This window comes from Sinohyriopsis cumingii, chromosome 2 (assembly GCF_028554795.1).
Source record: "Sinohyriopsis cumingii isolate HCF-2022 chromosome 2, ASM2855479v2, whole genome shotgun sequence".
Lineage (NCBI taxonomy): Eukaryota > Metazoa > Mollusca > Bivalvia > Unionida > Unionidae > Sinohyriopsis > Sinohyriopsis cumingii.
The window spans coordinates 75085232-75111180 of NC_142962.1; the positions used below are offsets into that span (position 1 = coordinate 75085232).

A 25949-nucleotide genomic window follows, 5' to 3' on the forward strand; every position below is an offset into this window, starting at 1 on the left:
TCTGAAAGACGTATGAATATCGGAACAAAAGTGTAATTTTCTTTGTACGATGAATTGTTGGTTCCAGGCACGGATGTTATAATGGAACATGCAGTAAAGAGTAGACTTTGGTCGATTGTTGCACTATATACCCTCGTGGTACGATTTTTTGTTTCTAAAATAAGGAATAGTCCTTTCATTTACTGGTGATTAGTATCAGGTGGTATTGGAAACAATAGTATTACTGATGTTTATTTAGGCATCTTCTTGTGATGTGACAGGCAGTGGTAAGAAGATCGTGGTTCTGAGCGCAGATGCATCGCTTCAAAAAAACGAGTGTAGGAACCTTGCATAGGAATCACTTCTTGTGGTCAAAGAATGGAGCTGCTAAATTATAATACCTAAAGATGAAGAGATGTTAGATGATATACATGGAGATAATGTGACGTGTGCAGATGTGTAAGAAACGAAATATACATGACTCAGGCTTTTACAAAGAGAAATATATAAATTGGTTCTGAGCACGGATGCAAAAATTGATACGGCACTTTATAGGTCAGATACATGAATCTTAGATGTAATTGAAATAACATGAAAAGCAGATGCATCGCTTGAAAGAAACGAGTGTAGGAACCTTGCATAGGAACCACGTCTTGTGGTCAATGATTTAAGAATATAGCTGCTAGATTGCAATAGAGAGGTTAAATGATACACATGGAGATAACGTGAGGTTTACAGATGTGTAAGAAACGAAATATACATGATACGGTACTTTATAGGTCAGATGCATGTTCTTTTAATGTAAGTGAAAGAACATGAAAAGCAGTAACAGTGTTAAGTTGGTTGATTTATACAGGACACATATTTTCAAAAATGCTATTAAAGATGTTACCTAGAGCATGGTATTTCATATATATAGCTGTTTTGGTTCCACGCGGGGATGTTATCATCGATGAAGTAATTATCCGTGTTCTACATGTTATCGGTACATGCTTGGGTAAAGGACGTGAATTTATACGCGGCAGTAAATATCTTATTCATTTTGTCATCTGTTCTGAAAGATGTATGAGCATCGGAACTTTTGTAATTTTCTTTTATCAGGAAATCTTGGTTCTAGGCACGGATGTTATAAGGGAACATGCAGTAAAGAATAGACTATGGTCGATTGATATTCTCGTGATACGGTTTTGTCTATAAAAAAAAATAGTCCATTAATTTACTGGTGGTTAGTACCAGATGGATATTGTAAAAAAATAGTAATACTTTGTTAGTACCAGATGGTTATTGTAAAAAAATAGTAATACTGATTGTTATTTTGGCATTAACTTGTGATGTGACAGGCTGTGGTAAGAACTTCGCGGTTCTGAGCGCAGATGCATCGCTTCAAAGAAACGCGTTTAGGTACCTTGGATAAGAAATTGGTTTTGTGACCAACGATTTAAGAATATAGCTGCCAAACTGCAATACCTAAATATGAAGAGATGTTAGATGATATACATGGAGATAATGTGACGTGTACAGACAGGGACGGATTAAGGCTCACTGGTGCCCTAAGCACTGACAAATTTTGGTGCCCCCTCCTTTCCACGTACACATGGGAAGATAACCCCAGGGTACACCATGATCAAGAAACAGAACATTATGATCAATTTGCACTAGTTTTATCAATTTTGTTTTTACAAATCTTCATTCGTTTTTTTTTTTCTTTTTCTTTTCACCCTTTTCTCAACTTTGTGGTGCCCCCTTTGGCCCTGGTCCCCTAAGCACGTGCTTAATCTGCTTAATGGTTAATACGCCCCTGTGTACAGATGTGTAAGAAACAAAGTATATATGACTCGGGCTTTTGCAAAGAGAAATATATAAATTGGTTGTGAGCACGGATGCAAAATTTGATACGTCACTTCTTAGCTCAGGTGCATGAATCTTTGATGTAAGTGAAATAACATGAAAAGCACGAACATTATGAAATTTGTTGAATTATTCAGCACACAGAATTTCAGATATGCTAACTATAGTATGATAAAACATACGTGAAGCTGTTTTGGTTCCCAGCGGGGATTTTATCATTCATGACGTGAATGTCCTTATTCTACATGGAGATAAATTGACGTCTACAAATGAGAAAGAAACCCAATATATATTAGTCATTTTCATAAAGAAATATACAAGTTGGTTCTGAGCAGGTATGCTAAAATTGAAACGGTTGGTTGATGTGAAGGAAGTCCAGTACATTTTACTTATACACATACAAACACAGATGAATAAGTTAGTTGTTTATACTGGTGCTAGAATTCATATGGTACTTCATAGCACATGTCCATATATCTTCTAAGGAACACGAAACAATAGAATTCCATGATATTCTTTGATTTCTGTATATTTCCAGACTTGACTATATTTACTATTGTGTTGTAGAGAAACACGAATCTAGAGGCTGGTTTAAAATACGGATGCAAATATTTGAGTGGTATTACATACACTATTTTAGTAGGCGCTACATGACAGAGTAAAAGCGCTTCGTGAAGTTCCTAGATTGATCATGGACACAGAATTTGAATAAACTTAGGAATGATTTTGACTATTGCTAGAAAATGCCTTTAATTGTTTTAGTTACTGGTGAGAATGTTATGATTGCTGATGTAAATGCTCGTATTCCAAATATTATGGGTACAGGATTTAAAAAGAAACAACAAAACAACAACAACAAAAAATGTCGTGAATGTGTACAGTGCTACAGAGATCTGAAACTTTGACATTTCTTCTGAGATCTGTATGCGAGACTTATCAAAAAATTTAAACATTCTGAAAGAAGTGGGGTTAGTTCGAGGTGAGGATGGTGTTAGGGAGCCTGCAATACGATTTATAATTATGTCCATTGTACTATGAGTTGTTTGTTCGTTGTCAGGATTTACCAATATTAATCGAGGATTCCAAAAGGTCCCTTAATTTCACCTGAATTTTGTGCAGGCACAATACGCTCTGTAAGGTGCGGTAGCTCGTGCGCTAATTTAATTCATGTCGCGGGTGTATCTAAATGAGAGAGAGAGAGAGAGAGAGAGAGAGAGAGGTTTGTGAGATTTACTGTTGCTCTGTGTGACGTGTGTGTGTGTGTGTGAGAGAGAGAGAGAGAGAGAGAGAGAGAGTTACTGATGATGTCATATTTAGTAGCAGAAATAAGTTTTGAGGTTACTCTTTTGCAAACAAATGTTCTCTGTAAACGTAAGAAACTTATGTGATGAGTTTGTCATGTTGCATTAAAATATCAAATATGAGAGAGAGAGAGAGAGAGAGAGAGAGAGAGAGATGTGTGTGTGTGTTTTCATATGCCTTCGCTTTACGCCTGGGAAAAAAGAAGAAAAATAACTTTATATTACAGTACTTGGTGCACGAAGAAATAGTTATTTCACTTTACTTGAAGAGACATATTTATTATCTCTTTTGTTGTTAAATTGTTAAAACTACATTAATAATCTTAATTACACATACACTCACACATAATCTTTTTTGTTCTAGTTCTTCTTCTTCGTACAATTGTTAAATAAGGGAAATTACTCTTGAACTGATTCTCAGCGTGGATGTTTGGCAGTGGTTCTAGCTGTGGACTTCCGGTTCTTCTCGCGGATGTGCACTGCAAGACACTGTTGATCTGCCCACACCAACGGAAATCCTAGTGCTCTACACGTGTTTCTTTCCTAATAGCAAAAATGTGACGGTTCAAATTGTAGACCATAAAAGGGATATTGACGTAAATGACGCGAAGTAAATTGCATATAAATGACGAAATGGTTAGTAATGTTTCCGGTGTAGGCTCAAAAAACACGTGATTGTGTAACCTCTCCGATATATATGTTGTCGTGAATACGATAAGTATAATATCTACTCAGAGATCGAGGGAGAAGGTATAAAAGATTTCACTTCGGTATTCTTTTTCCTTATGAACAACGGCTGATCACATCTTGATTTGTTGATCCCTGTCTTTTAATACGTAAGTAGTACATTTAATTGACACAATTGAACGATAGGATAGCATGCTATCATCCATTTCTTAGTCTGTTGTAATCATTAAATAATCAAGGCACTCTGTAAATGATTGACCGTATGTAAAGAATAACCACTATATATTTGAGACTTGCAAGAGTGGAATGCAATATTTTACCCGTTTGCTAGTAACAAGTAAATTTTGCATGTATGTATTATCATAATGAATTAAACTTGTTTATTTTATTTTATTTTGTTTTAAAATTGTATACATTCGCAATGATCTAAGAATAATGACAATATAGGTCATACAAATATTGTAAAAAATTAATGTTAGATTTGTCTAGTACAGTCAAATATGTTGTATCTTTACATCTCTATATAACGCACAACTGCTTAAACGGGACGACATTGAGAAAATTCTTACTATCCATAAAGTACAAAATTAAATGGTCCTTTAAGTTATTTTTGTGTACAGGTTTTACAATAGTATGCAGTCGCTGATTAGTCATTTCCATATGGTACAAACCAAAGCCCCTAATTTGCATAACGCATCAGAGCCTCATTTTAGGTATAAGATAAATTCTCTTTAGAGATCAACTGAACACCTTGCTCTATACGACAACTGTATGTAAAGTACAAACTTTGAGTGTCATTTTTCATATACAGATTTTACTATAGTATACAGTGTCGTACTAACGTGGAGGAGGGAGGGAGGAGGCGGATAGGGCGGTTACCCCGGGCGCCAGAGTTGTTGTGGTGCCAAAAAGATGATAAAAATTACATTGCATGAAATTTTTTGGAGGGTCCATCATCTTCGAACATGGTGCCATTTACCCTTAGTACGTCACTGATAACATGTTGTCGCTGATAACAAGCTGGCAGATCAGGTTCAATAGTGTTTGTTCTAATTATTGCTCAAAGCAAACTGTAAAAACTGACTCAGAAATGTTGAGCATTTTGCAGTTGGACCCAACTTATAAGCGAGTGCATGCGGAATGTTAATGTCATTTAAAAGGTTCGTGTTGATATCTACGTTGTGTGTGTGTATATGTGGGGGGAGGGGCATTATGTTCAGCATGTTCATTACGATGATTGCCAGTTTGGTATAAACTTTAGAAACTGCATTACCAGTTAAACTCTTAATTTAAAATGGTGATATATTACCTTTCGGACATTATTAAAATGAGTTCAGCATGTTGCTCTCATTTCCGTCCATTTCGCTCTCCTATCATTCTAATTTAACAATAACAACGACACGAATTGCAGATGGCATTTCTCTGTCTGTCTGACTCTTGGACAACACGTAAATAGGATTACAATAATGTCTAAAAACGCGTTACTTACATTGCTGCTTGAAAAACTTGTATATTCAATATACAAGTCCATATCGTTTCGCTGGTTGATATGCTTCTTGGGGCCTTACCGAAACAAAATTGTCCATATTTTCCTTCCATTTAGACGTCGATTCTGATGGTGTGTAATTTACGAAAGGACACATCATTGACATCTTAGTTCTGTTTTATATATGTACTTCAATTTTTATCAATGATTCTTTATGTTTCCTTTCAGCAGAATTAAGCGTTCAGCATTAAGAGGTTAGTGTTAGGACTGGTTGGCCTGGTGTCAGGATAATGTGACTGGGTGGGACATCATGCTACATGTCTGCGGCATGATGCCCCAGTGCTAGACATCACTATAAACTGCCACATTGCAGACATCGTAGCGATATGACTGAAAAATTGTTAAAGCTACGTTAAAAATAAAAATCACATCACATCACACAGCAGAATTAACTCATATTTCACTGTACAGATTGTAACGTCAAACATTCTGTCTCTTTTTACAACTTAGATGCAACAAAAATACATAAGTATATTACGCCTTTCATATAACTGATAATACATTTGACCTTGAGACTAAATTAATCATTCAAAGGTCCAACCATAAATGATTTTATATTTTGAAACTGAGACTAAATAACCAGACCAATATGCAACTATAATTGATATTGTATTTGACAATGAGACTAAATAACCAGACCAAGATCCAACTATAATTGATATTGTATTTGACCATGACACTAAATTAACCAGATCGTGATCAAAATTAAAACATTAGAGTAGTGTATGGTTGGTGCATATAGTCAGTTCGATTCACTCCTCGATTTCACCTACATTTCCAAAATATTTCCCATAACGGATATTATCTCAATAATGTGACAGTTTTCGGTTTATTGACAGGAGTAGAAAATGTGAAACATCTGTCTAGATAAAATTTTATTCCTGCGTAAACGTTGAAAAAATCCTTCAATTTCTGAAAATAATGCACCATTTCTCCATTAAAAACAGTGTCATTTTTGGAAGAATTCAAAACTATCAAGACAGCAGTTGGAACCTTAATGTTGGCCAACTGTTCAAAGTAATGATAACGATACTGTGGAACATTGCAGTCAAGAAAGAAGCTTAAGATGTTAACTGAAACAAAGGCGTGCATTTAGAAAATTAGTGTGGTTTTAGTATAAATGAAGTAGTATTATACAGTCCTTCATATATTGTATTGTAAACGTAAACAAAAATGATATTCAATAAATGTGTAACACTTATAATTTTTTTTTCTTTAGATTTATTCATCTAAAGAAATTAAGGAGACATGACAACTTTCAAGTGTGCTGGTGTAAAGCAAGAATACGGTACTTTTGAGGACAAACCGTTGACAAAGGTCGCCAAAGAATTCGCAAAAGAGAGAAATATCGATTATGAAACAGGTAATTCTAATTACCCTCTCGTTGAGTTGAGCACCTGGTATAAACATGGGCTTGTGGCAACTGTTGTTGAAGCTTATAATAAACATATCGCTCTTGAACTTTCTCCTGATGATCTATGGTGTCTTATTATCCAAGGAGTTGCTACTCACCTCTCTGATGAGGAGACTGCGGAAAAACATCGAAACACCTTCGTCAACCATTCTGGAAAAAAGAAATTGATGGTTAATGGGGAAAAATACAACATCAAACCGAAAGGGACATGTGAGCCAAATCACAACCAAAAGGGTTGGGTTGGCTTTGTCGAAGAAATCGCTGAATTGATAAACCAAAACACAAAATGTGATATAGCTGATTTGATGGCGAAGCCCTTCAGCACAACGGGTCCAATGGAATCACAGGTATTTCGATGTTGCCTGATGGAAGCTATGCAGAATTATTTTGAATATGTATGCTGTTTAGCCTGTGGAATACCCGAGGTTTGCCTTCTTGGTACATTGGATGATTACAAGAACATCAAGGAAAGACTTGATAGATTGTCTGAGCTCCTGCCTGACCTGGATTGGTGGTTCATCAAGGTGCACACAATCATTGACAACTTTGTGTCCAGCATGGAGGGAAAGCCAGACATCGATTGGTGGAATCGTATCGTCACTAAGACAATTGTTGGTTCTGGTTTTCAAACTAAATTATCAGGCTGGCTAGGCGACATGTTTCCATACTCTAGACGCTACGACGGCAAGCTCGTTCGCAATGATAAAAGTCCTGACTATGCTGACATTGGACCTGGCCTGACTTTTACTCCTGTGATCCTTGATGATCAACTTTATACATGTAAAGAGTACAAAATGCGACTGGTCGCGGGTTTCTTAGGAGCTGGTGAAAACAAGGAAACGCAGAGACTTCGACCTGTACAAGGCTGGATGATGTTCTATGAGGCATAGATTATAACACAGTTTGTTAGAACATGCAAATCATATTTATAATATGCATGCATTATACATTGCCACATACTAAACATTTCTGCTTTTCAAGATAATTAGCAATGATAAAATGTATTTCCCTCCACTTCAACTCCAGAAATATACATCCCACAAATTTATTTTTCTCGGATAACCATATAACTATTTGTCCAATTGTTTTCCTAATAACATTACTGATGTTGGATAAAAAGAAATAATGTAATCTTTGTAAAGCATAACACAGAAACACAAACTGTATAGGTAGACATCAAAATAATAAAATAAAAGTAAGATGTATCAGCTGAATGTAAATAACATTTTTCATAAGAATTTCAAATTTAGTAAACAACGGAGGACATCAATTCCAACGGGGCCCCGAGTGGCCGAGTGGTCTAAAGCGCTCTTCCTTACGGATCACTGCCATCTCACCTCTGACTGCGGCGGTTCGAGTCTAAGATTCAGCCAATGTGGGCATGTGAGAAAGCTTGCCAGTAGCTTCTCGTGGGTCGGTGGTTCTTTCCGGGGTTTTCCGGGTTCTTCCTCCACCATTAATACTGGCCGCCATGTATAGCCTATCGTGTGCTGAAAAATGGCGTTAAACCCCACAACAACAACAACAATTCCAACGATTGCTAGACATGTCTAATTTGTTCATAAATAAGTCTTTTCCTACTATATCAGAATTTGTTTTCAATTTTGAATAAAGAATATGATTATGGAAATCCTACAATTATATTGTCCACATATGTAGCCTAGAGATCGTAGTAAGAAATGGGTCCTTATCTTCTTTAAGGCTTTCACGGTTATTACCTTCATATAGACATAATCTTGAAAACATTTGGGTATAATTTGATATTTTTTCCATACTAAAATTGAAGATAATAATGGAAGAAACCGGTGGAATCTCGTAACGTAGACTATATGATATTAATCATGCAGTATAACCATTGTACATAAATAGCGATTTATTAAAGAGTTCTATAATTTTCTTTTGGAATTAAAATACGGGCTTAATTTTCGATAAATGATTACAGAATAGTCCTATTTAACCGTGAATTTACCTATAATTAGCTCTGAAGTATTTTTTTAAAAAGCTATTACTCCAATAAATACAATATCTGACCTAGTATTTAATAATAATAATAATAATAGATAATGACAATCAATAATAATATTAATTAAAGTTTTTGTTTATAATACTGAAAAACTGCTTGTTATAGACTTGTGTCTATTCTGAGAAATCGAGACATACAACAAACTCTCGAAATTGTATTTAAAGGTTTGTGTACTTACATAAGACTCATGCCAGTGAAAAAGTGACTTATGAAGAAAACAAAATATACACGTAACTGCCCGAGGACTCGATGTGTTTTGGAACCTTGATGACTTAGCCGTGTTTTGTCAGGTTCTTGACCAAACTGAGTGTATTTTCTAATCCTATCATCAGTTCAGCCTTTGTCGGATATTGTGATTAGTCCTTAGACTAGGTACTTTACTTGAGTTACCCTGGTATTAATTACCATTGCCTGATTATGTGCCATAAGCACCAACCAGGCTAAACTGTTAATGTTCAAATAGATATATAAATGCGTAAATAGTATGAGGTAATTTGTAATATTATTAAACTTAAAGTCTTATCTTTGTAAGGTCAGAACATATACTGTTCCTTCTTAGTGAGTAAGGATAAATGTTATGTAACCTATATAGCTTCTAAATGTAAACGCTGATTGACATCCATGTTATGCATACGGCGTAAAACAATCTTGTTATGGCAAATGTTTTCTTTTTCTACAGGCTAGTTATTATTATTATTATTATTATCGACATCTCAAAACCTTTTAAATTGGTCCCTATGTTTGAAGCTTTTCTAACAATGACATATTTCTACAGTCAGCTATAAATTTGTTGTATTTAAATTTGTAAAGGATCATTACTTTATACATCGGAGAACGTTAAATGGCTGCAAATCAAAGAAACTGAGCAAAACAGGAAATACGTAGTGATGACATGCGTGTACATTGTAAAAGACGAAGTCGAATTGTACTTTCACAATTTCAAGTCCTTTTCAGAAAAAGAAAAATAAAAAAAGTACGGCCATTAATACTGTTTGTTTACATATGTATGTATGTATGTATGTATGTATGTATGTATGTATGCACACATGAAATGTGTATATGAATGTATGTTGCTTCTTTAACTTTTCAAAAGGGAATACATTGTTTACATGTATTTATGTCTCGTTTTGTTTCATTTAGATAGCAGTTTGACTTAGATTCAATGCAAAAGTCTAGCCCCTTTATTTTTGTATACTATAGAATTTCTAAATTTTGGTACTATTTTTAATTTCGTTGTGACTTCGAAATCATGTAACTGTCAGCAATCTTTGATAGCGTGATTCTGCCAAATATCACATGGTATTAAACCAGAGCTACACTGAAGATGTGGGAATGTCTTTATGCTCGTTGAAGAAATCTGTCACATAGACGGATTTGTGCGCCATTGAGTTGTCATAACGTCGATAGATACATCGGGTACCAGTGCATAGTTATGCTTGACAGCTTTGGTAGCATAAAAATGTCCAGTGACACTATCAGTCAGGCATTGTTACCTGAATTACCGAACCCTTTTCACTTAAAATTAATGTGTATAAATCTCTCGCGACAATCTGACAATATCTAACAATATTTTTGTTTCATCTAGGTTTCTCTGGTTCATACTTCATTTTCTCTTGAATCGGGTTTAAGAAATTTAATCAATATTCTCTGATATGTTCACTTTTTCACAACTGTTTTATATAATATACCGTAACACACATGCTTGTGAGTCTTGCCCAGCTGTAAACAACATAAATCCAAATATGATATCGGATAATATGCCAGCACATTAACGTCTGTGGTGTTTGTTCTACAGATTACTCCTAAAAAATTGCATAAACCCAGATTACTGACGTATAATGCGACAACGGATTTGGATCTTTACAGTTTTTAGTTGGACACGACTTGAAAGCGAGTATATGTTAATTTTCTTTCGATTCGTATATTGTTCAGGTTAAAGTCTATCTCCCTCCCTTCTTCGTTTTCTTGAGGTACCAAACAATAAACAAATTGCAAATAAAAACAATAATTTACCTGCTTATGAAAGTTGCCTTAGTGTTTATTTATCATATATCAGAACATCTTTAATTCTTTTTTTCGAATATAGATGACATTTTGTTAATCAACGGAATGTTCAGATATGAATTGAAGTGGGTACATTTTTTTAAAATGCATGTATGGATGATGAAAATCTTGAACAAAAATAGTTCGACTCATTGACCGAACCTCCAGATCCAGGGATGTAACCCACGGTGATGAGATATTATGGTATTATGTTACAAAAACAGCTATGAGCTATACAACACTGGAAGTTCGCAGCCTTTTTAATTTCGGATGTGTGTGGTAATTATTTACATTTGTTTTAAATTAAAAAGGTCCTTCAATACAGCAAATTGGATAGGCGAAATCTCCAGAACACGATATCAGAAGTAGACACATAGCACTCGTAACATTCCGCAGCACATATATACTTCCCATACATATTAGGTCTTTGAAATACGCCAGAGTTACAAATTTGAAAGGATGCCTCCGCCTCACTTACACCCCTTTTCCCCTTTCCATTGATTCAATGAATTGTGCATGGACAAAAGAGAAATAACAATTAGGTAAAGGGTAAACATGTATGCACGAACATCATATTACACACCTTGATGGATAGCTAATCTGCTAATGATTTATATACTCTATATCCACTTTTAAAGCACGAAACTCCTAGAATATAAACAGCATTCGTCCGCTTTTGTAACGTAACGATCGTGCTATCAGGGAAAGGTTTAACGAAATGAGATTAGATCCTCCATTGAGAGTGTCACAAGAACTATTGTTCTTTTGCTATGTCTGCTCAACTTTAGTTCAAATGAATATTGTTATGTAAGAATGGAGATACTCTACTTGTGATTACTTTCACCTTTGAAAAATATAATCCCCAAAATAGTATACAGTCTTCAATATGAATTATTTGTTGGATATGATATCCGACGAACATGTGATCTATAAATCCTCAGTCCACAACGGGACGCACGGTAATCTTTATAATAATGAAAATAATAATAATAATAATAATAATAATAATGAGGAACGGGACGAACGATAATCTTTAACCACATGTCTCAGAAAACTCACCTTCATTAACAAGAATGAACAGACTGAATGACCTTGAAAGTGTCACGTTATTCCCATATCAAAAGTACGTTTAATTGCTTGCATAGTACAAATATCCTATATTTATTTTAACCTAAAACTAGTGAGGCCAAGTCTCACCCTTCTCCATTAGGACGAAAATTATTGGTCTATCAAATCCTTAACACACGAAGATATTACTCTCATTCCTAAAACATTTTTCGCATACTTCAACTCTTCACACAAAAAACCGTCACCTTATTCTACAAGAATGGCTTTTCATTTAACTTAATGATAATAAATACACCCAATATACTATATTACAGGTTACATTCCACCCATACCAAAGCTAACTGGGGTACCCACCACTACACAATCAGATCTGATATTGTTTAATCCTGTAGGTAATAATTTGCTTGAATCGGAAATTTAAAAAGTAGGTAAGATTAGTGGATTTGTTAAGTACAGCATGTGTTTGCCCTTATTTTACTCCATTAAAACATATACGCAAATTCGAAGCTCCTCTATCATGTTCTCTGTTCAATGCTTGACATTTCTTGACACTATTAATAAAGAGCCTACTGTAAAATCCAGAGTGTAGTGTTGGAGTGGAGTCTTGACCCCAGAGTCTGGAATGTGCGGGGTATATATATATATATATATATATATATATATATATATATATATATATATATATATATATATATATATATATATATATATATATATATAAGGCTGCAATAATAACACTGTTAGTGTAGCCCCATCTCCCAAGAAAATAGAAAATACCAGATTAGGAAGAAAGAAATAGCTCTCACAGTTTGAATTTTATTCAAGGAGTTTTCACTGTATTTGTTGCCAGTTTAGTATGGTAATAAGAGTTTTGTACTTTACAACATGAAGTAACACTCGTGCATGTGTGACTATGTATCACCATACATGAAAAAGCACAATAGTTGCTTGACATATTAAAAATATGCTATCAATTCTGTGGAAATAAGATACGAAACCTTTCAATAAACAAAAATAAATAAATACCTGGACATAGATGTTCATATCACGTTTTCATTATTGTTAACAAATATATCAGGAGAAAAGTACGAAAATAAATTAACTTATTGGTTGAGTGTATGGACGTGATATGCGGACCTCGAGCTATACCTCCAACTTTAACTATATATATATATATATATATATATATATATATATATATATATATATATATATATATATATATATATATATATATATATATATATATATATATATATATATATATATATATATATATGTGTGTGTGTGTGTGTGTGTGTGTGTGTGTGTGTGTGTATCTATGTAACAATATCAAATGATATATTTTTAAGAATTAAATTTATATAAAATAATAAATAATTGCCTCTTTAAAATTCTTGTTTATTTGTCTTACGTCATGAATGTAAACAATATATAAACAAGGTGAGTGTAGCCAACGGGTTTTAAACCTATGGTGAGTCAGGGTTTGCCTACCCATGCGTGTGAAGACTGGATTTGGCAGCCTGCGCGGAAGGAACCAATAGCTAGTTCAACGGGCAGAAAGGCGATTCTCAGCAAGGCGCTGTGGAGCGCAAAGATCAGGTTGAGTCATGTGTGTAGTATTGGTCATCCACTGCATCCGAATTCATCTCCAGCCGTCTTGACATGTTTTGTCACTGGATCCAGATGTTTTTGGACGCGAGAGTGAGGTGGACGATACGCAACTCTTCCTCACGTTAAACCAAGTCAACGCATAATTCACTCGGTCATCCTTCTTCCGAAAGTCATGTGGCGACAGACGAACGACGAAGAGGCAGGCGTGGGTACACTGGCAGCCATAGCCGCAAATCTGCACACGGGGGGCTCAGGCCATATTGTCGTTCTTCACTGACAAGGAGCAGCAGTGGAGTTCGGCATCCCTTTTTAGGATTCGCATTGCTCACCTTCATGGCATGAGGAAGGGGATAGAAAAGGTGCCTAAAAATTGCCTGCTCCATCCTTCACTAGCAAGCTAACCGCAGCTGGAGGGGACTCTACATAAGCGACGTAAACACTACAAAGAAAAAGCTGAGAATCGTTCCTCTCACCCTCTGCGCATGTAATGTGCATACAACTTTGGACATAAGTGATGTTGAGAGACCTCAGAGCAGAACAGCCGTGATTGGCAATGACCTAGCCAGATACAACATCTATACTGCAGCCTTGAGTGAAACCCGCCTTGCAGGAGTGGGCAACATTTGTGAAAAGGGCGCTGACTACACCTTCTTTTGGTGCGGAAGATCAAGTGAGGAGCGACGTAAGGATGAAGTAGGTTTTTGGAAGTTATGAACATTTATATGCTCCTAAATAATTTGTTGCTAGTTTTTGTAATAAATTGTCTAGAAGTACCACTAGGAAGTTTATACACATAACAAGTTTCATGATCGTACATATAATAGAACAAAAGAAAGGATAAATTGATATTTCTAATACAACATCACAGTTTAGCCAACATAAAACTCTCTACCGACAAAATGAATCCATTATTTATCGGTAAGCAGCAGGGAGGCCGAACAGACCTAAGGATTCCGACAAAAAAATAAACCTTCTATGAAAAATTATTCCCGTACAAGGCGTTTTGATTATAATAAAAGCTTCCTGGGGGTGTTTTATTTTTTCAATGAATAAAACCTTAGTTCGAAGAGATAGCTGAAAAATAAGATCCTCTACGTGTGTTTTATTATTATTTTATTATTTTGCACGACCAATATAGGTAGCCGCCCACCCTGCTGCTATAGTAATTTTATTTTTTTTTTGAGTCAGAAAACATGAGTCAGAAAAGTTAAAAGATATATAAACCTACTCGATATCTTGTTCGTGGATCACATAAATTTACTGTTACAAATCCATAGGGTGTAGCTTGAGCGCGAGAAAAGAAATTTTTTAATTTATTTATATGCATGTCACCGCTACACCAAGTTTGATGAATATATCTTAATGTATGAATATCTACACCGTTAAAAACAACTAAAATATTACAATTATCCCTGATCACTTTTGGTATTTGAGTATATCGTTGAGTTACATAAATAACATCGGTGTTTTTATGACGTCCTCGTGAGAAAATTCTAGCTGGATTAGTTTGTTTATCTAACATTACATCATCGTAGACTACTAACTTATTAATTGATCCATCTAGAGAATCAGTTGAAGGTGCTTCTTCAATATCTGTTATGAAATCAATAATATTTTCACCATCATTTAATAAGGCCGCGTTTTCATTAAATTCTTTAAGTACTTGATAGCATCGCTGATCATCAACTGATGGTGCAACCAGATACAACTTATCCCATTTCAACCATCGCATTATCAAATTCAACAATAACTGAGTTTTTCCACTACCAGATGGGCCTATTATTATTATTATTATTCTAATTGAATTTGGTAACGCAGCATGGTGTTTAACAGGAACTGATTTTTTGTAGCTGAAAAATCAATTACATTCATGATATAATTATATTATGGATTTATATTGTGTGAAATGTAAAACACGTACACCAACGAAGGATCTAACCACGGTTGTTACACGTAATAATAGATCAGCTGTTACCGGTACATGCACAAAATGTGGTACAAAAAAATTTAGATTCACTTCATCAGGTCAAAAATCAGTAAAATCAAAAATAATAAAAAAAAAGAAAAAAGAAAAACCTATGGAGTTAATATCGGTTCCAGGATTTTTTTGGTCTAAGTATCGTGGAGAAAAACATTTACCAGGATATAATTACTGCTGACCAGGAACACGACTAGATATCAGATTAAATAATCAAGATCAACCAAATCCTGGTGAGGATCCAATAAATGCAATTGATCGAGCATGTTTAGCTCATGATATCGCGTATAAAAGTAAAGATCTACAACAACGACATCTTGCTGATGTAAAATTACTTCACACACTAAATTCCGTAAAAGATAAGCCTGTCAAAGAGAGATTAGCTAGTTGGATAATTAATACTACAATGAAAGGTAAATTAGTTTTAGGTGCAGGTAATTAATATCATGGAAGCTATTTATTATTCTCCTGTTGGATTTTGGCGAGGTAAACCAGCTATTAAAAAATTAGCAAAGGTTGCTCGAGTAAAACCACCAGTAGCTGCTACGTGGTTATCTAAGCAGGCTATATGGCAGATTTATTTACCACCACCTAAACGAATAGAACACGCGCACTTTGATGTTAGTGTACCAAATGAAGTTCATCAGGCTGATATTATGTTTTTACCGCATGATACTGTTAATGATAAAACTTATAAATACGTGCTGACCGTGGTAGATATCGCTAGTAGATATAAAGAAGCTGAACCGTTAATAACTAAAACAGCTGCTGAGGTTGCTAGCGCATTTGAGAAAATATATCAACGAGGTCCATTAATATGACCGAGTTTACTTCAGGTTGATCCTGGGCGAGAATTTCTCGGTGCTGTTACTTTTTTAATGAAACAAAAAAATGTAAAAATACGACGTGGAAAAGTTAATATTCATAACGACCAGGCGACCGTCGAGAGATTTAATCGAACACCAGCTGAGCGGCTATTTGGATATCAATATGCGATGGAATTCATTCAAAATAAACGATCTAGTGATTGGGTTACTAGATTACCAAATGTTATTACAGCATTAAATAATGAGCCAACGAGAGCGATATCAATGAAGCCAGTAATTGCAATCACAAAAAAATTATACCAATAAAAAGACGTGATTTTTCAACTCGACCAGTATTAGGTAATCATCAGGTAGACCTGCAATTTATATACTTGATTCACTTGCTCCTCAGCTTGGATTTTCTCGTGAAGAACTTCAAGTTATTCCAGCTGATACTCAGTTGCCGCCTCAATCACTTAGATAATCAACCCCGCGTCTGTTACATTCTAAACACGTTAGTGTAACATTTTCTTTATTATGACCTAAATTATTATTTATTCTATCTACGGTGAACTGTCTAGAATCATTTTTCTGATACTGCCATATCATCATGCAATTACAGCCGGAACAATTATTATTTTTGTTTCTCTTTCAGCGATAAAATAAAATCCACATCCAAATCAAATTCATAATTATTTTTTTTATCAAATTGTTTATAACTGAATAATTTTTTTCTTATCACATACTCGTCTGTTTCGTCTTTAATAATTAATCTGTCTAGGGTAATACGCGCTGAGATATTTTTCTAACCCTAGAAACAGCTAAATAACTAAGTTGGACCACTCGATGTAGTCATCAACAATCCAAACCCGAGTATCAGTTATTGTTAATCCCTGTGATGAGTGAATAGTCATAGCGTATCCTAGTGTCCAAGATGATTTTGTTGCATTTAATGAGTCCTCGACGAAATTAATATCAACGGTGACAATATCATTTAATACAAGATTCTGTTTTTCTTTTCCTGGTATATCAACATCAATATTTTGTAATCTAGTATCAGCTGGTCTATAACATAATGGTACCGGCGTCAACGGAAACTTTTTTTTATGTAACTTAAATAGTTTTTGTTGAAGTACATCTCGGATTATTTTTCTGCTAGCAACTATCAGATCATTTGGTGTCCACGTTAATAAAAAAATCTTTCATTGGTGTTTCTGGGATTATTTCACGCATTGCACTACACTCAATTTTATTTGATTTTAATCGAATTAATTTTTTAAATTCACTTAGTCGCCCATCAAGTGATCTGTAATCGGTATTAACCTCCTCATAATATTCAACAAAATTCTTTAACCACTCATGAGGTGATTCTCCATCAATAGGATTTGGTTGACCGTGATCACCACACATAATTATTGCGGTATTTTTTGTTAGCAACCAATCCAAGAACATTTTCAACGTTTCAACGAAGACAGTACAAATCTCATCCCAGATAATAACTTTATTTATATATTTTTCTCCCATCCGAGATGGATTCTACGCACCACCGTTGTATTTGAAAAAACTATCATACGTACTAGAACTAACCCCACGCTGCCTCATCTCTCGTGCTAATCTATATATTGGTGTTTTTAAATAATTCTATAATTCTTGTCGTTTTACCTGATCCACCTGGTCCGTTTATGTAAACAGTTTTATATCTCGCTGCAGGATCATGTACAGATGGTGCCGTTGAGATTTCTAACACACTGTCTGAGTAGTATTTTTCTTCAGCTGATGCATTAGCGTTTTCACAGTAATATAAAATACTCTCATCTTTAACTCACCATATTCCCCATGAACCGTCGCCGGTTAATTTCGTTAACGTCGGTAAGTGTTTTGTATCAATATAAAATGAATCAGTTGCCACTCTAACTGCGTCACAGGGAAATCTATTTATCATCGATAATAAAATTATGCTTACATACGCTAACATTGATGATCTTAAATGAGTATATTGCGGTGACTCTCCTTCAAGATAGCTAACCACGGTACCTAATTTTGTTCCGTCTGCGATATAAATATTTTCTGGATTACAAAAGATACCTTTCTCAGCTATATCAGCTATAATAAAATCTAATTCGGCTTCCTCCATGATTAATCTACAATGATGTCGTTGATGATCACATGCACCACCTTGAGTAAATTTACCAATAATTTTTCTACTTAAATCTTTTGCGTCATCGTGTTCAGTTGGTAACCACACCATAGTTTGTTTCTGATATGAAATAATTGCTTCACTACCGTCAGCGACGTTAACATCGCAGAATCTAGCTTATATCTCAGTAGCACTATTGGAACCCATCGCTGCTCTGAAAAGTGTTTACCAAACCAAACATAACAGATTTTATGTAAATCACTAGCGAACTTAAATATTATAACACGAGCGAATCCTGTTAATGAAAACTCTGTTAACGGACCATTAATCGCTACACGGGTCATTTCGTCGGTTGGATGACCAAATTGTTTAAAATATTTATTACACTCGCCCATCCCTAAAAAACTTCCGGGGTAACACGCGATCATGTCAAATGATATCATATTAGTGCAATTGTAATCAGTGTTCCATAATCCTCCATGACCGTACTCTATGCAACTTTGTTGTATGTCTTTAAGAAACTCTCGTCGAGTTGGTTTCCATGAATTTTTTTCTCTTGCTGCGTGAGCAACAACAAATGGAATAGTAAAGCAGTTAACAAGTAATTCTTTATTTACTGAATATTTTTCTGCTATCGCTGTCATCATGTCATGTAGTGATTCACTTCGATACATATCACCGTTGGGTTTTACAAATTGATCGTATTTCTCATCACTAGAAAACAACCAAACAGATACTGGCTCGGATTTACTTATTTTATAAATAAAATCAAATATGTTTTCAGAATAGAATTAATAACACGATCTCGAGGAAAAATAGTTACCGCACTAGTCCACGCATAAGAATTATGATCAATCATTTCGATAGGTGCTCCTTTGGATTTATACGCGGATGAATATAAAATCTCTCCTGATAGCGTTTTAACCGTTATAGGGAATTTTAATTTCGCTGATAACGTAGCAACATCACTTATTGATGCACCATCAGCAACTGATTCAGCCCAATTATTTATTCTTTCTCGTCGCAGATCGGTTAAACCATTTCCACGTTTTGCGTTTGTAAAGTGTTCTATTACTCTCTCAGCTACACAATTTATTTTCACCGACATTTTCATCTTAGCGAGATTTTCAACGGTGGGTTTATTTAATCTATAAATACCGTAAACAGCTGCTGTTACCGGGTACGCTCGTGAATAATATTGTTTGTCTATACCAGTTAATAATCCGGGTTTAGAACTATTACTAACCGTAACAGATTTTTTCCACCGATTACTGGATCGCGTTTATCACGAGTAATCCATACATCATTTTCGTTATTCACAATAAATTTTATTCTAAATATAAATTTATCATCAACAAGAGAACTAATTATTTTTTTAGCTCGTGTATCATTCATAGTATTATCAATATCGTTTGTTTTCCACGTTGACCACACGTGAGCTGCTCCATCATCGTAGAACTCTTTTTTCGCCTGATCTACTTCAGGAATAATATATTCTACTTCATCAAGATCAAATAATTTCATATTATATTTTAGACAAGTATTTAAATAATAATGAATCAGTGCAAATGGTTGATGATCGGTTCGCTTACTTGCTGCAATAGAACATGTCGAAAAGAATTTTGTGGGATACATTTAGCTTACATACGACGAGGTGGAATTGGACCAACAAGATGTATCAGATGCAACGTTGGAATCCGTGGAAAAACTAGAATCTGTGCAGAATGTGGTTGAAAAAAATACAGAGAACTAAAGCGACACTACGATAAAAAATCTCCTGATAGTGATATTGCTATCAAACGCGAAGAGGATTATTTAAATAGGTTTTTAGACAAACTTTGATTTAGACAAATAAATAATTGTACATGAATTCCGTATACAGGAAGCATCTAATCGTTGATAACTACGAAGCATCAAGCTAAATCAAAAAAATAAAGTTGGTAATATTAATAAATATGGTTATCTGAGATTTACTATACATCAGGAGAAAAAACATTATTTTAATCACAGATTTATTTATGAGTGTTTTCATGGACCGATCAAGTATGGTTTAGTAATTGATCATAATGACGGAAATACACTTAATAATTCTATAGATAACCTTCAAGCGATAACAATAAGTGAAAATAACATAAAAGGAAATGTTGGTGTACGTAGAGTTTCTAAAACAGTTAAATCAATTAATACAGAAACCAGTGAAGAGTTATATTTTCAGTCGACGACTTCTGCTGCAAAATATTTTGTATTGATCGAGCTTCAGTACACAAAGTTGCAGAGAGAATATATAAATCGATATTTTCATATAAATTTGGCAGCTGGATTAATTTTAGTTATTATCCTTTGATATTAGATAAATAATTTTTTTAGAAATAAAAATAAATATATACTGAGTCAAGAAAATATTAACGACATAATTAAATCCATTGAGGTGCTAAAAATAAAAGAAATACCACTATCAGATGAATTAGATTTGGATAAAATCATCATAGATTTTGAAACAATAATACAGAACAAACAAGAAGGTAGATATACCCTATCATCTGAGTACAGATTCATCAAGAAAATTCAGTCTGCGATGCATAAATCACTTATTAACATCGATGAGACTGAAATAACTGATTTTACCCCGTTAGCGCGCGCCATTGAAAGGATTCGATCAGCACTATCTGACGAGTACGAGTCTAAAAAAATGACTGATACTCGTACACGACAACTGAGAAAGTTGATAGATAGTGAAAATCAGTGGGAAAAAATATATTTATTTATCTGATTTTTTTCTTTTTTTTTGTTATCATCATGCGAGTTAGGAATCTTTCAAAAACAATATTATTATAAATCTGAAAGATTCCTCACTCGTAAATCACATACATAATTAAGATCGTATCAGTAAATTTATACTCAGAGTCTCATCACGTAGATCAAGCAGATTTCCAGATTGATCAGTTAGTGAAAAATTTACTCGTGATAATAAATTATTATGACACCGAAGATAAATTGGATTAATTGGTTCCTGCACTATTAAAAAACCCAGTGGTTCTTTTGGTGAAAAAGAATAAAGAACAAATCCTTGATTAGCTTGATCAGAAACTGATGTATCAGCGCTGTAACTGTTTTCAACGATATCACAATTGAGATTGACTGCGACGACGTTAGTTATATTTGTTATTTCAGGTGAAATATGCCTTCCGGTACCAGCTGGAGCGTTATCACGCCTTAAAGTAATTGCTGGTGGTAATTTTTTTCTCCACGCGGCGTGTAATTTAGAAAACATCTCATCAATGGTATTATTGAGAGATTTTTTTAACTTATCTTCGTTATATCCTGGTAATTTAAAATTTGTTAACGTCGCTTCGGTCAGCGAAGATGTGTCTAAGAATTTTTGTTTATTATCTGATTTATGATTTATCATCAAGATTAAATTAAAATTGATTTCTTCTACGGTCGATATGATATACTGTACTCTTTCTATTTGATCAATAATTTTATCACATGAACTTGATGTGTCAAAAATACACTCCTGAAAGTAATTTAGTAGCAACTGTATTTGTTCTCTATGTTTTTGTTCAAGTTCACTAAACCAGCCGATAACAGTATTTAATTCAATATTACGAGTATCAGTCATCCATAACATATCATCATATCATCTTTTCCTCTAATGATAAGTGTTTTTGTTTTTGATGTTATTAAATTATCTAGAAGTGAATCATAATTCTCAATGCCAAGAAAACCAACTGCTATGTTTATGATAAAATCAGAGATTTTAGGTTCTGGTGGTATCGGTGATGGTGGTCTAACCTCTGGCCAACCTAGTACGGTTCTTATTGAACTCGCATAAATATCTACGATGTAATCTGAACTTATTTCAATAATTGACGTTAACGTCGGTTCATGTGCGGTTATTTTTATTCCAGGATCATTTCCTGTTATATTTTTTATTCTATATATTAATTCGGATTGATCTCATCGATTTGACAGCTACTGGTTGGCAATCCAACTACGGTCCAATCCAGTGTTCCATCAGCTTTATTTTTATTAGCAAAAACAACAGAATTATTTGATAGTAACCCACCAAATAATTTTGATCTAATATTTGGCCAACTGTGATAGACGCGCAATTGTGCTAGTGCGATTTCACTAATAGAAATAGGAGTCGGAAAATTAATACTAAACTCGGGTTTTGTTGAACTCGCCGATATCATTGTTGTTTTTTTTTTTGGTATCGTGTTCGTCGCAATCTGCTGCAGCAACTCTGTCATTATTTATATTAGTAGCTTTAATCGTTTGATTATAAATTTTAGTCATTAATGAAAATTCTGCATCGGATATAATACCATCATTAAGACTCTCTGATAACAACGAAGATAATTTTGAGTACGCTGCTGTTGCTGTGTTTAATTTAGCATCATAATCAGTTAATTTTGCACTAGTGCATGAAGATATTTTTTTGTGTTATAATACTGAATACACCAGCCAACGTAGTAGTTACAGAAACAACGATGGTAACTGTTATCGGCACCACCATTATCATCGCAGATAATATGATACCAGCACCAGCAACAACCGCTGAAACAGAATAAACAACAACTTCGATGATAACTAATCTTCGTTGATATTTTTTTATTTTTACCTGATAGGTGTCGATGATGTTCTTCAACGATGTCTGCCATGCACGCGCTTGATTGTATCTGTATTTTGATGCGCTCATTATTCATATCCAATTAAATTAATTAAGATAATTAGCGATAAATTCTAAACGTATGAGTAAGATGTTCCAAATAAAACATTATCAACTGGTTGTAACTCAAATACTGCTTCGATATCTTTTTGTAATTCAGTAGTTGCTGGATAAAGAGATTCAATTGATAATCCGACTTTGGTTATTTTAAATTTCATTGGACTAATTACTGATAATCTATAAATACCAGTAATTGTTGGAGTATATTTTATTTTATTATCTGTTCTTGTCCATGTTGCAGATGAGGATGATGATGCCACGCGAACTGCATCATCAGAGAGTTTTTTAATTTCTGCGAGTTTTATACTAACTAGATAAGAATTTCCAAAAAATTCATCAGCTGCTTTATTTGATCTCAAAGTATTTCTTCTGAAGTTTGTGAAGGTTATTATATGAGAATCATATTCTGCGCGTAAAATACCTAATTTTAAATTTACATCGTCGACGTATTTTTTTGTTACCGCATCTTCACCCGCTGTTGGATCTCCAAGTGAAGATATTTTAATTTTACCTATATTAAGTTCTCCTAACATTGTATCACCGGTGATTTTTACGCGATTACTAATTTCTTCGCTGGTTTTTTAATATCTTCTTTAATAGTATTAAAATCACCTACGCGAGTGTTATATTCGTTTCGTTTGATTATATCAGCTATTTTAATATTACTCGTTTTTAACTTACCGTGTTGATCTTGAAAAACAGCAACCTCATCAGGTTCTACTCCTGCTGTCGATAAAAGATTATTAATATCATCTTTTGTTGCATATTTAGATAAATCAGCACCAGCTGCATATATTTTTATCGTACGTGATAAGAGAGATCTACCGTAAATGTCAACCATTATTTATATTTTGATTGATTTAATTTACCTGACGTGTACTTGTGAACCGCTTTATGATAGGGTTTATCAGATTTAGATATCGTTGCGAGAATATTAATTGCCTCACTGCCACATATTGGAGGATCAGTTAGTGTTTGTGTTGGTAGCGTAGAATACCACGTTAGAGTATTTAACTGCGACACATAATTTAAAAATTCTTGAGGTGGAGCTAATCCATATGAGTCAGCATAAATAATTTCACGTGGATTAATAGCATAAGCAACCCAATGAGTACCCGATCCGGTGCTGTTATCGAGATTTATGATTCCTGTTTCATATTTATTTGGATACGTTGGTAATCGATCTCGCATAAATACACCTCGGAAAAAACTTTATTTTTAGTTTTTTAGCAGCGTCAATTAAATCGAAATTAGACATCGATGTTTTTATTTGTTTTTTGCGTACCACGACGGAGATGTTCCTGGCAATCGAAGTCCCTTTCCGTACCATGATGGAGGTGTTCCTGGCATACGAAGTCTTAATTCTTTTTTTTTACCATATTTTCCTCCTACAGCTTTTTTCAGCGCCATTCCCGATGCTGTTCCAACAGCATTTAACGCAGCAGCTTCTGCCACAGCTGGTGCAGCAGCCGCGAATAACGCTGGTAACGCAGCTAACAGAGGAAAAAATCCACCTATTTTAATCATATCCTTGACGGCGCTCGCAGACAAATCAATTTGAACTCCAATGTTAGATGATTTAGCTTTATTAAAGTGTTTTTGTTGCGTTTTAGTTACTGATAATTTGTTTAGTCCACCTTGAATTTGATTATTTTTAGTGTTAATTTTACCCCACAGTTTTTTGCTGTACTTGATTGAAGTTTTTTCGTCTGACTGGGAGTCAGAGTCACACTAACGTGTTCGTATGGCATTTTATAAATAACGTGATTGATTTAAATTACATTTTCTCTACCTGAGCGTCAGTGATTCTCATTCTACCATCAATACCCTCAAGAATCACAGCAACAGCCCTAAAATTAGCACCACCTGCGTTAACTATTCTAGCTTTAAAATGTATATCAACGACGGACTGTTTTAATAGATCAAGATGTTTTAGTGAAAAGTAATAGATTGGATAGAAATGTTTAAAATTTAACTGAGATATTTGTAATCCAGTATCAATATTTTGATCTCGCCCCATATAACCTAACAGTCTATGATATCCACGTGCTATTGAGTTATTTTCATAATCTAATGAAATTTCTTCGATTGGTTCTTGATGTCCATTTATTCTCAGAGAAACCTCACTAGCATTAAAATTATCAAAAATCATATGACTTTGTTCTTGATTATTTAATCGATCAGCCCGCTGAAGAGCTATAAAAATATGTCTGGGTGCGGAAACACCTTGCTGAGATGCTATATGCCAAGTAAAATTACCATTAATATTACTAGGAATACTATCTGTGACTGTTGTCAACCATGATATTACTGATTTACCACCTTGATCCATAAAAGAAAGTAATGTTTGTTCTTCATTTATTGATGGCGTCATTGATGGCATCCACAAAGTAAGCTTACTTAATGCAACTTTACCGTTATCACCTGCACCTCTCCAGATGGCGTCGTTGCTATCACCTTTTCGATAAAAGACAACCGTGTGTTTAGCTCCAAAAATAACTTTTCTAAAATCTCTACAAAAGCCAAAAATATGTGATAATGGAATCGCACATGAAAATCTTCTGCGATCACCTGATAATGTATTTTTACGCGCCGCAAATCCGAGATTAAAATTAGGATTGGTGTTTATGATCATATTTTCAATATCAGCATCACCTGTATTAGGAGCAGTACGATCTGTTGGTCTTCTCACAATAAACTGATCAGAATCAGCGCTGTTAGAATTATCCTTGGCAAACATCATACTAGGACCGGCTGATCTATAATCAGT

General features: G+C 34.5%; 1 protein-coding gene across 1 annotated transcript; it reads left to right on the top strand.

Annotated features, from left to right (window-relative positions):
• Positions 1–3747: 3747 nt before the first annotated feature.
• Positions 3748–10823, top strand: LOC149805201 (uncharacterized). Its single transcript, XM_089948358.1, has 2 exons — positions 3748–3964; positions 6581–10823. The coding sequence occupies exon 2, from the start codon at positions 6610–6612 to the stop codon at positions 7663–7665; it is 1056 nt and encodes a 351-aa protein (XP_089804484.1). The 5' UTR covers positions 3748–3964; positions 6581–6609; the 3' UTR covers positions 7666–10823.
• The last annotated feature ends 15126 nt before the right edge of the window (positions 10824–25949 follow it).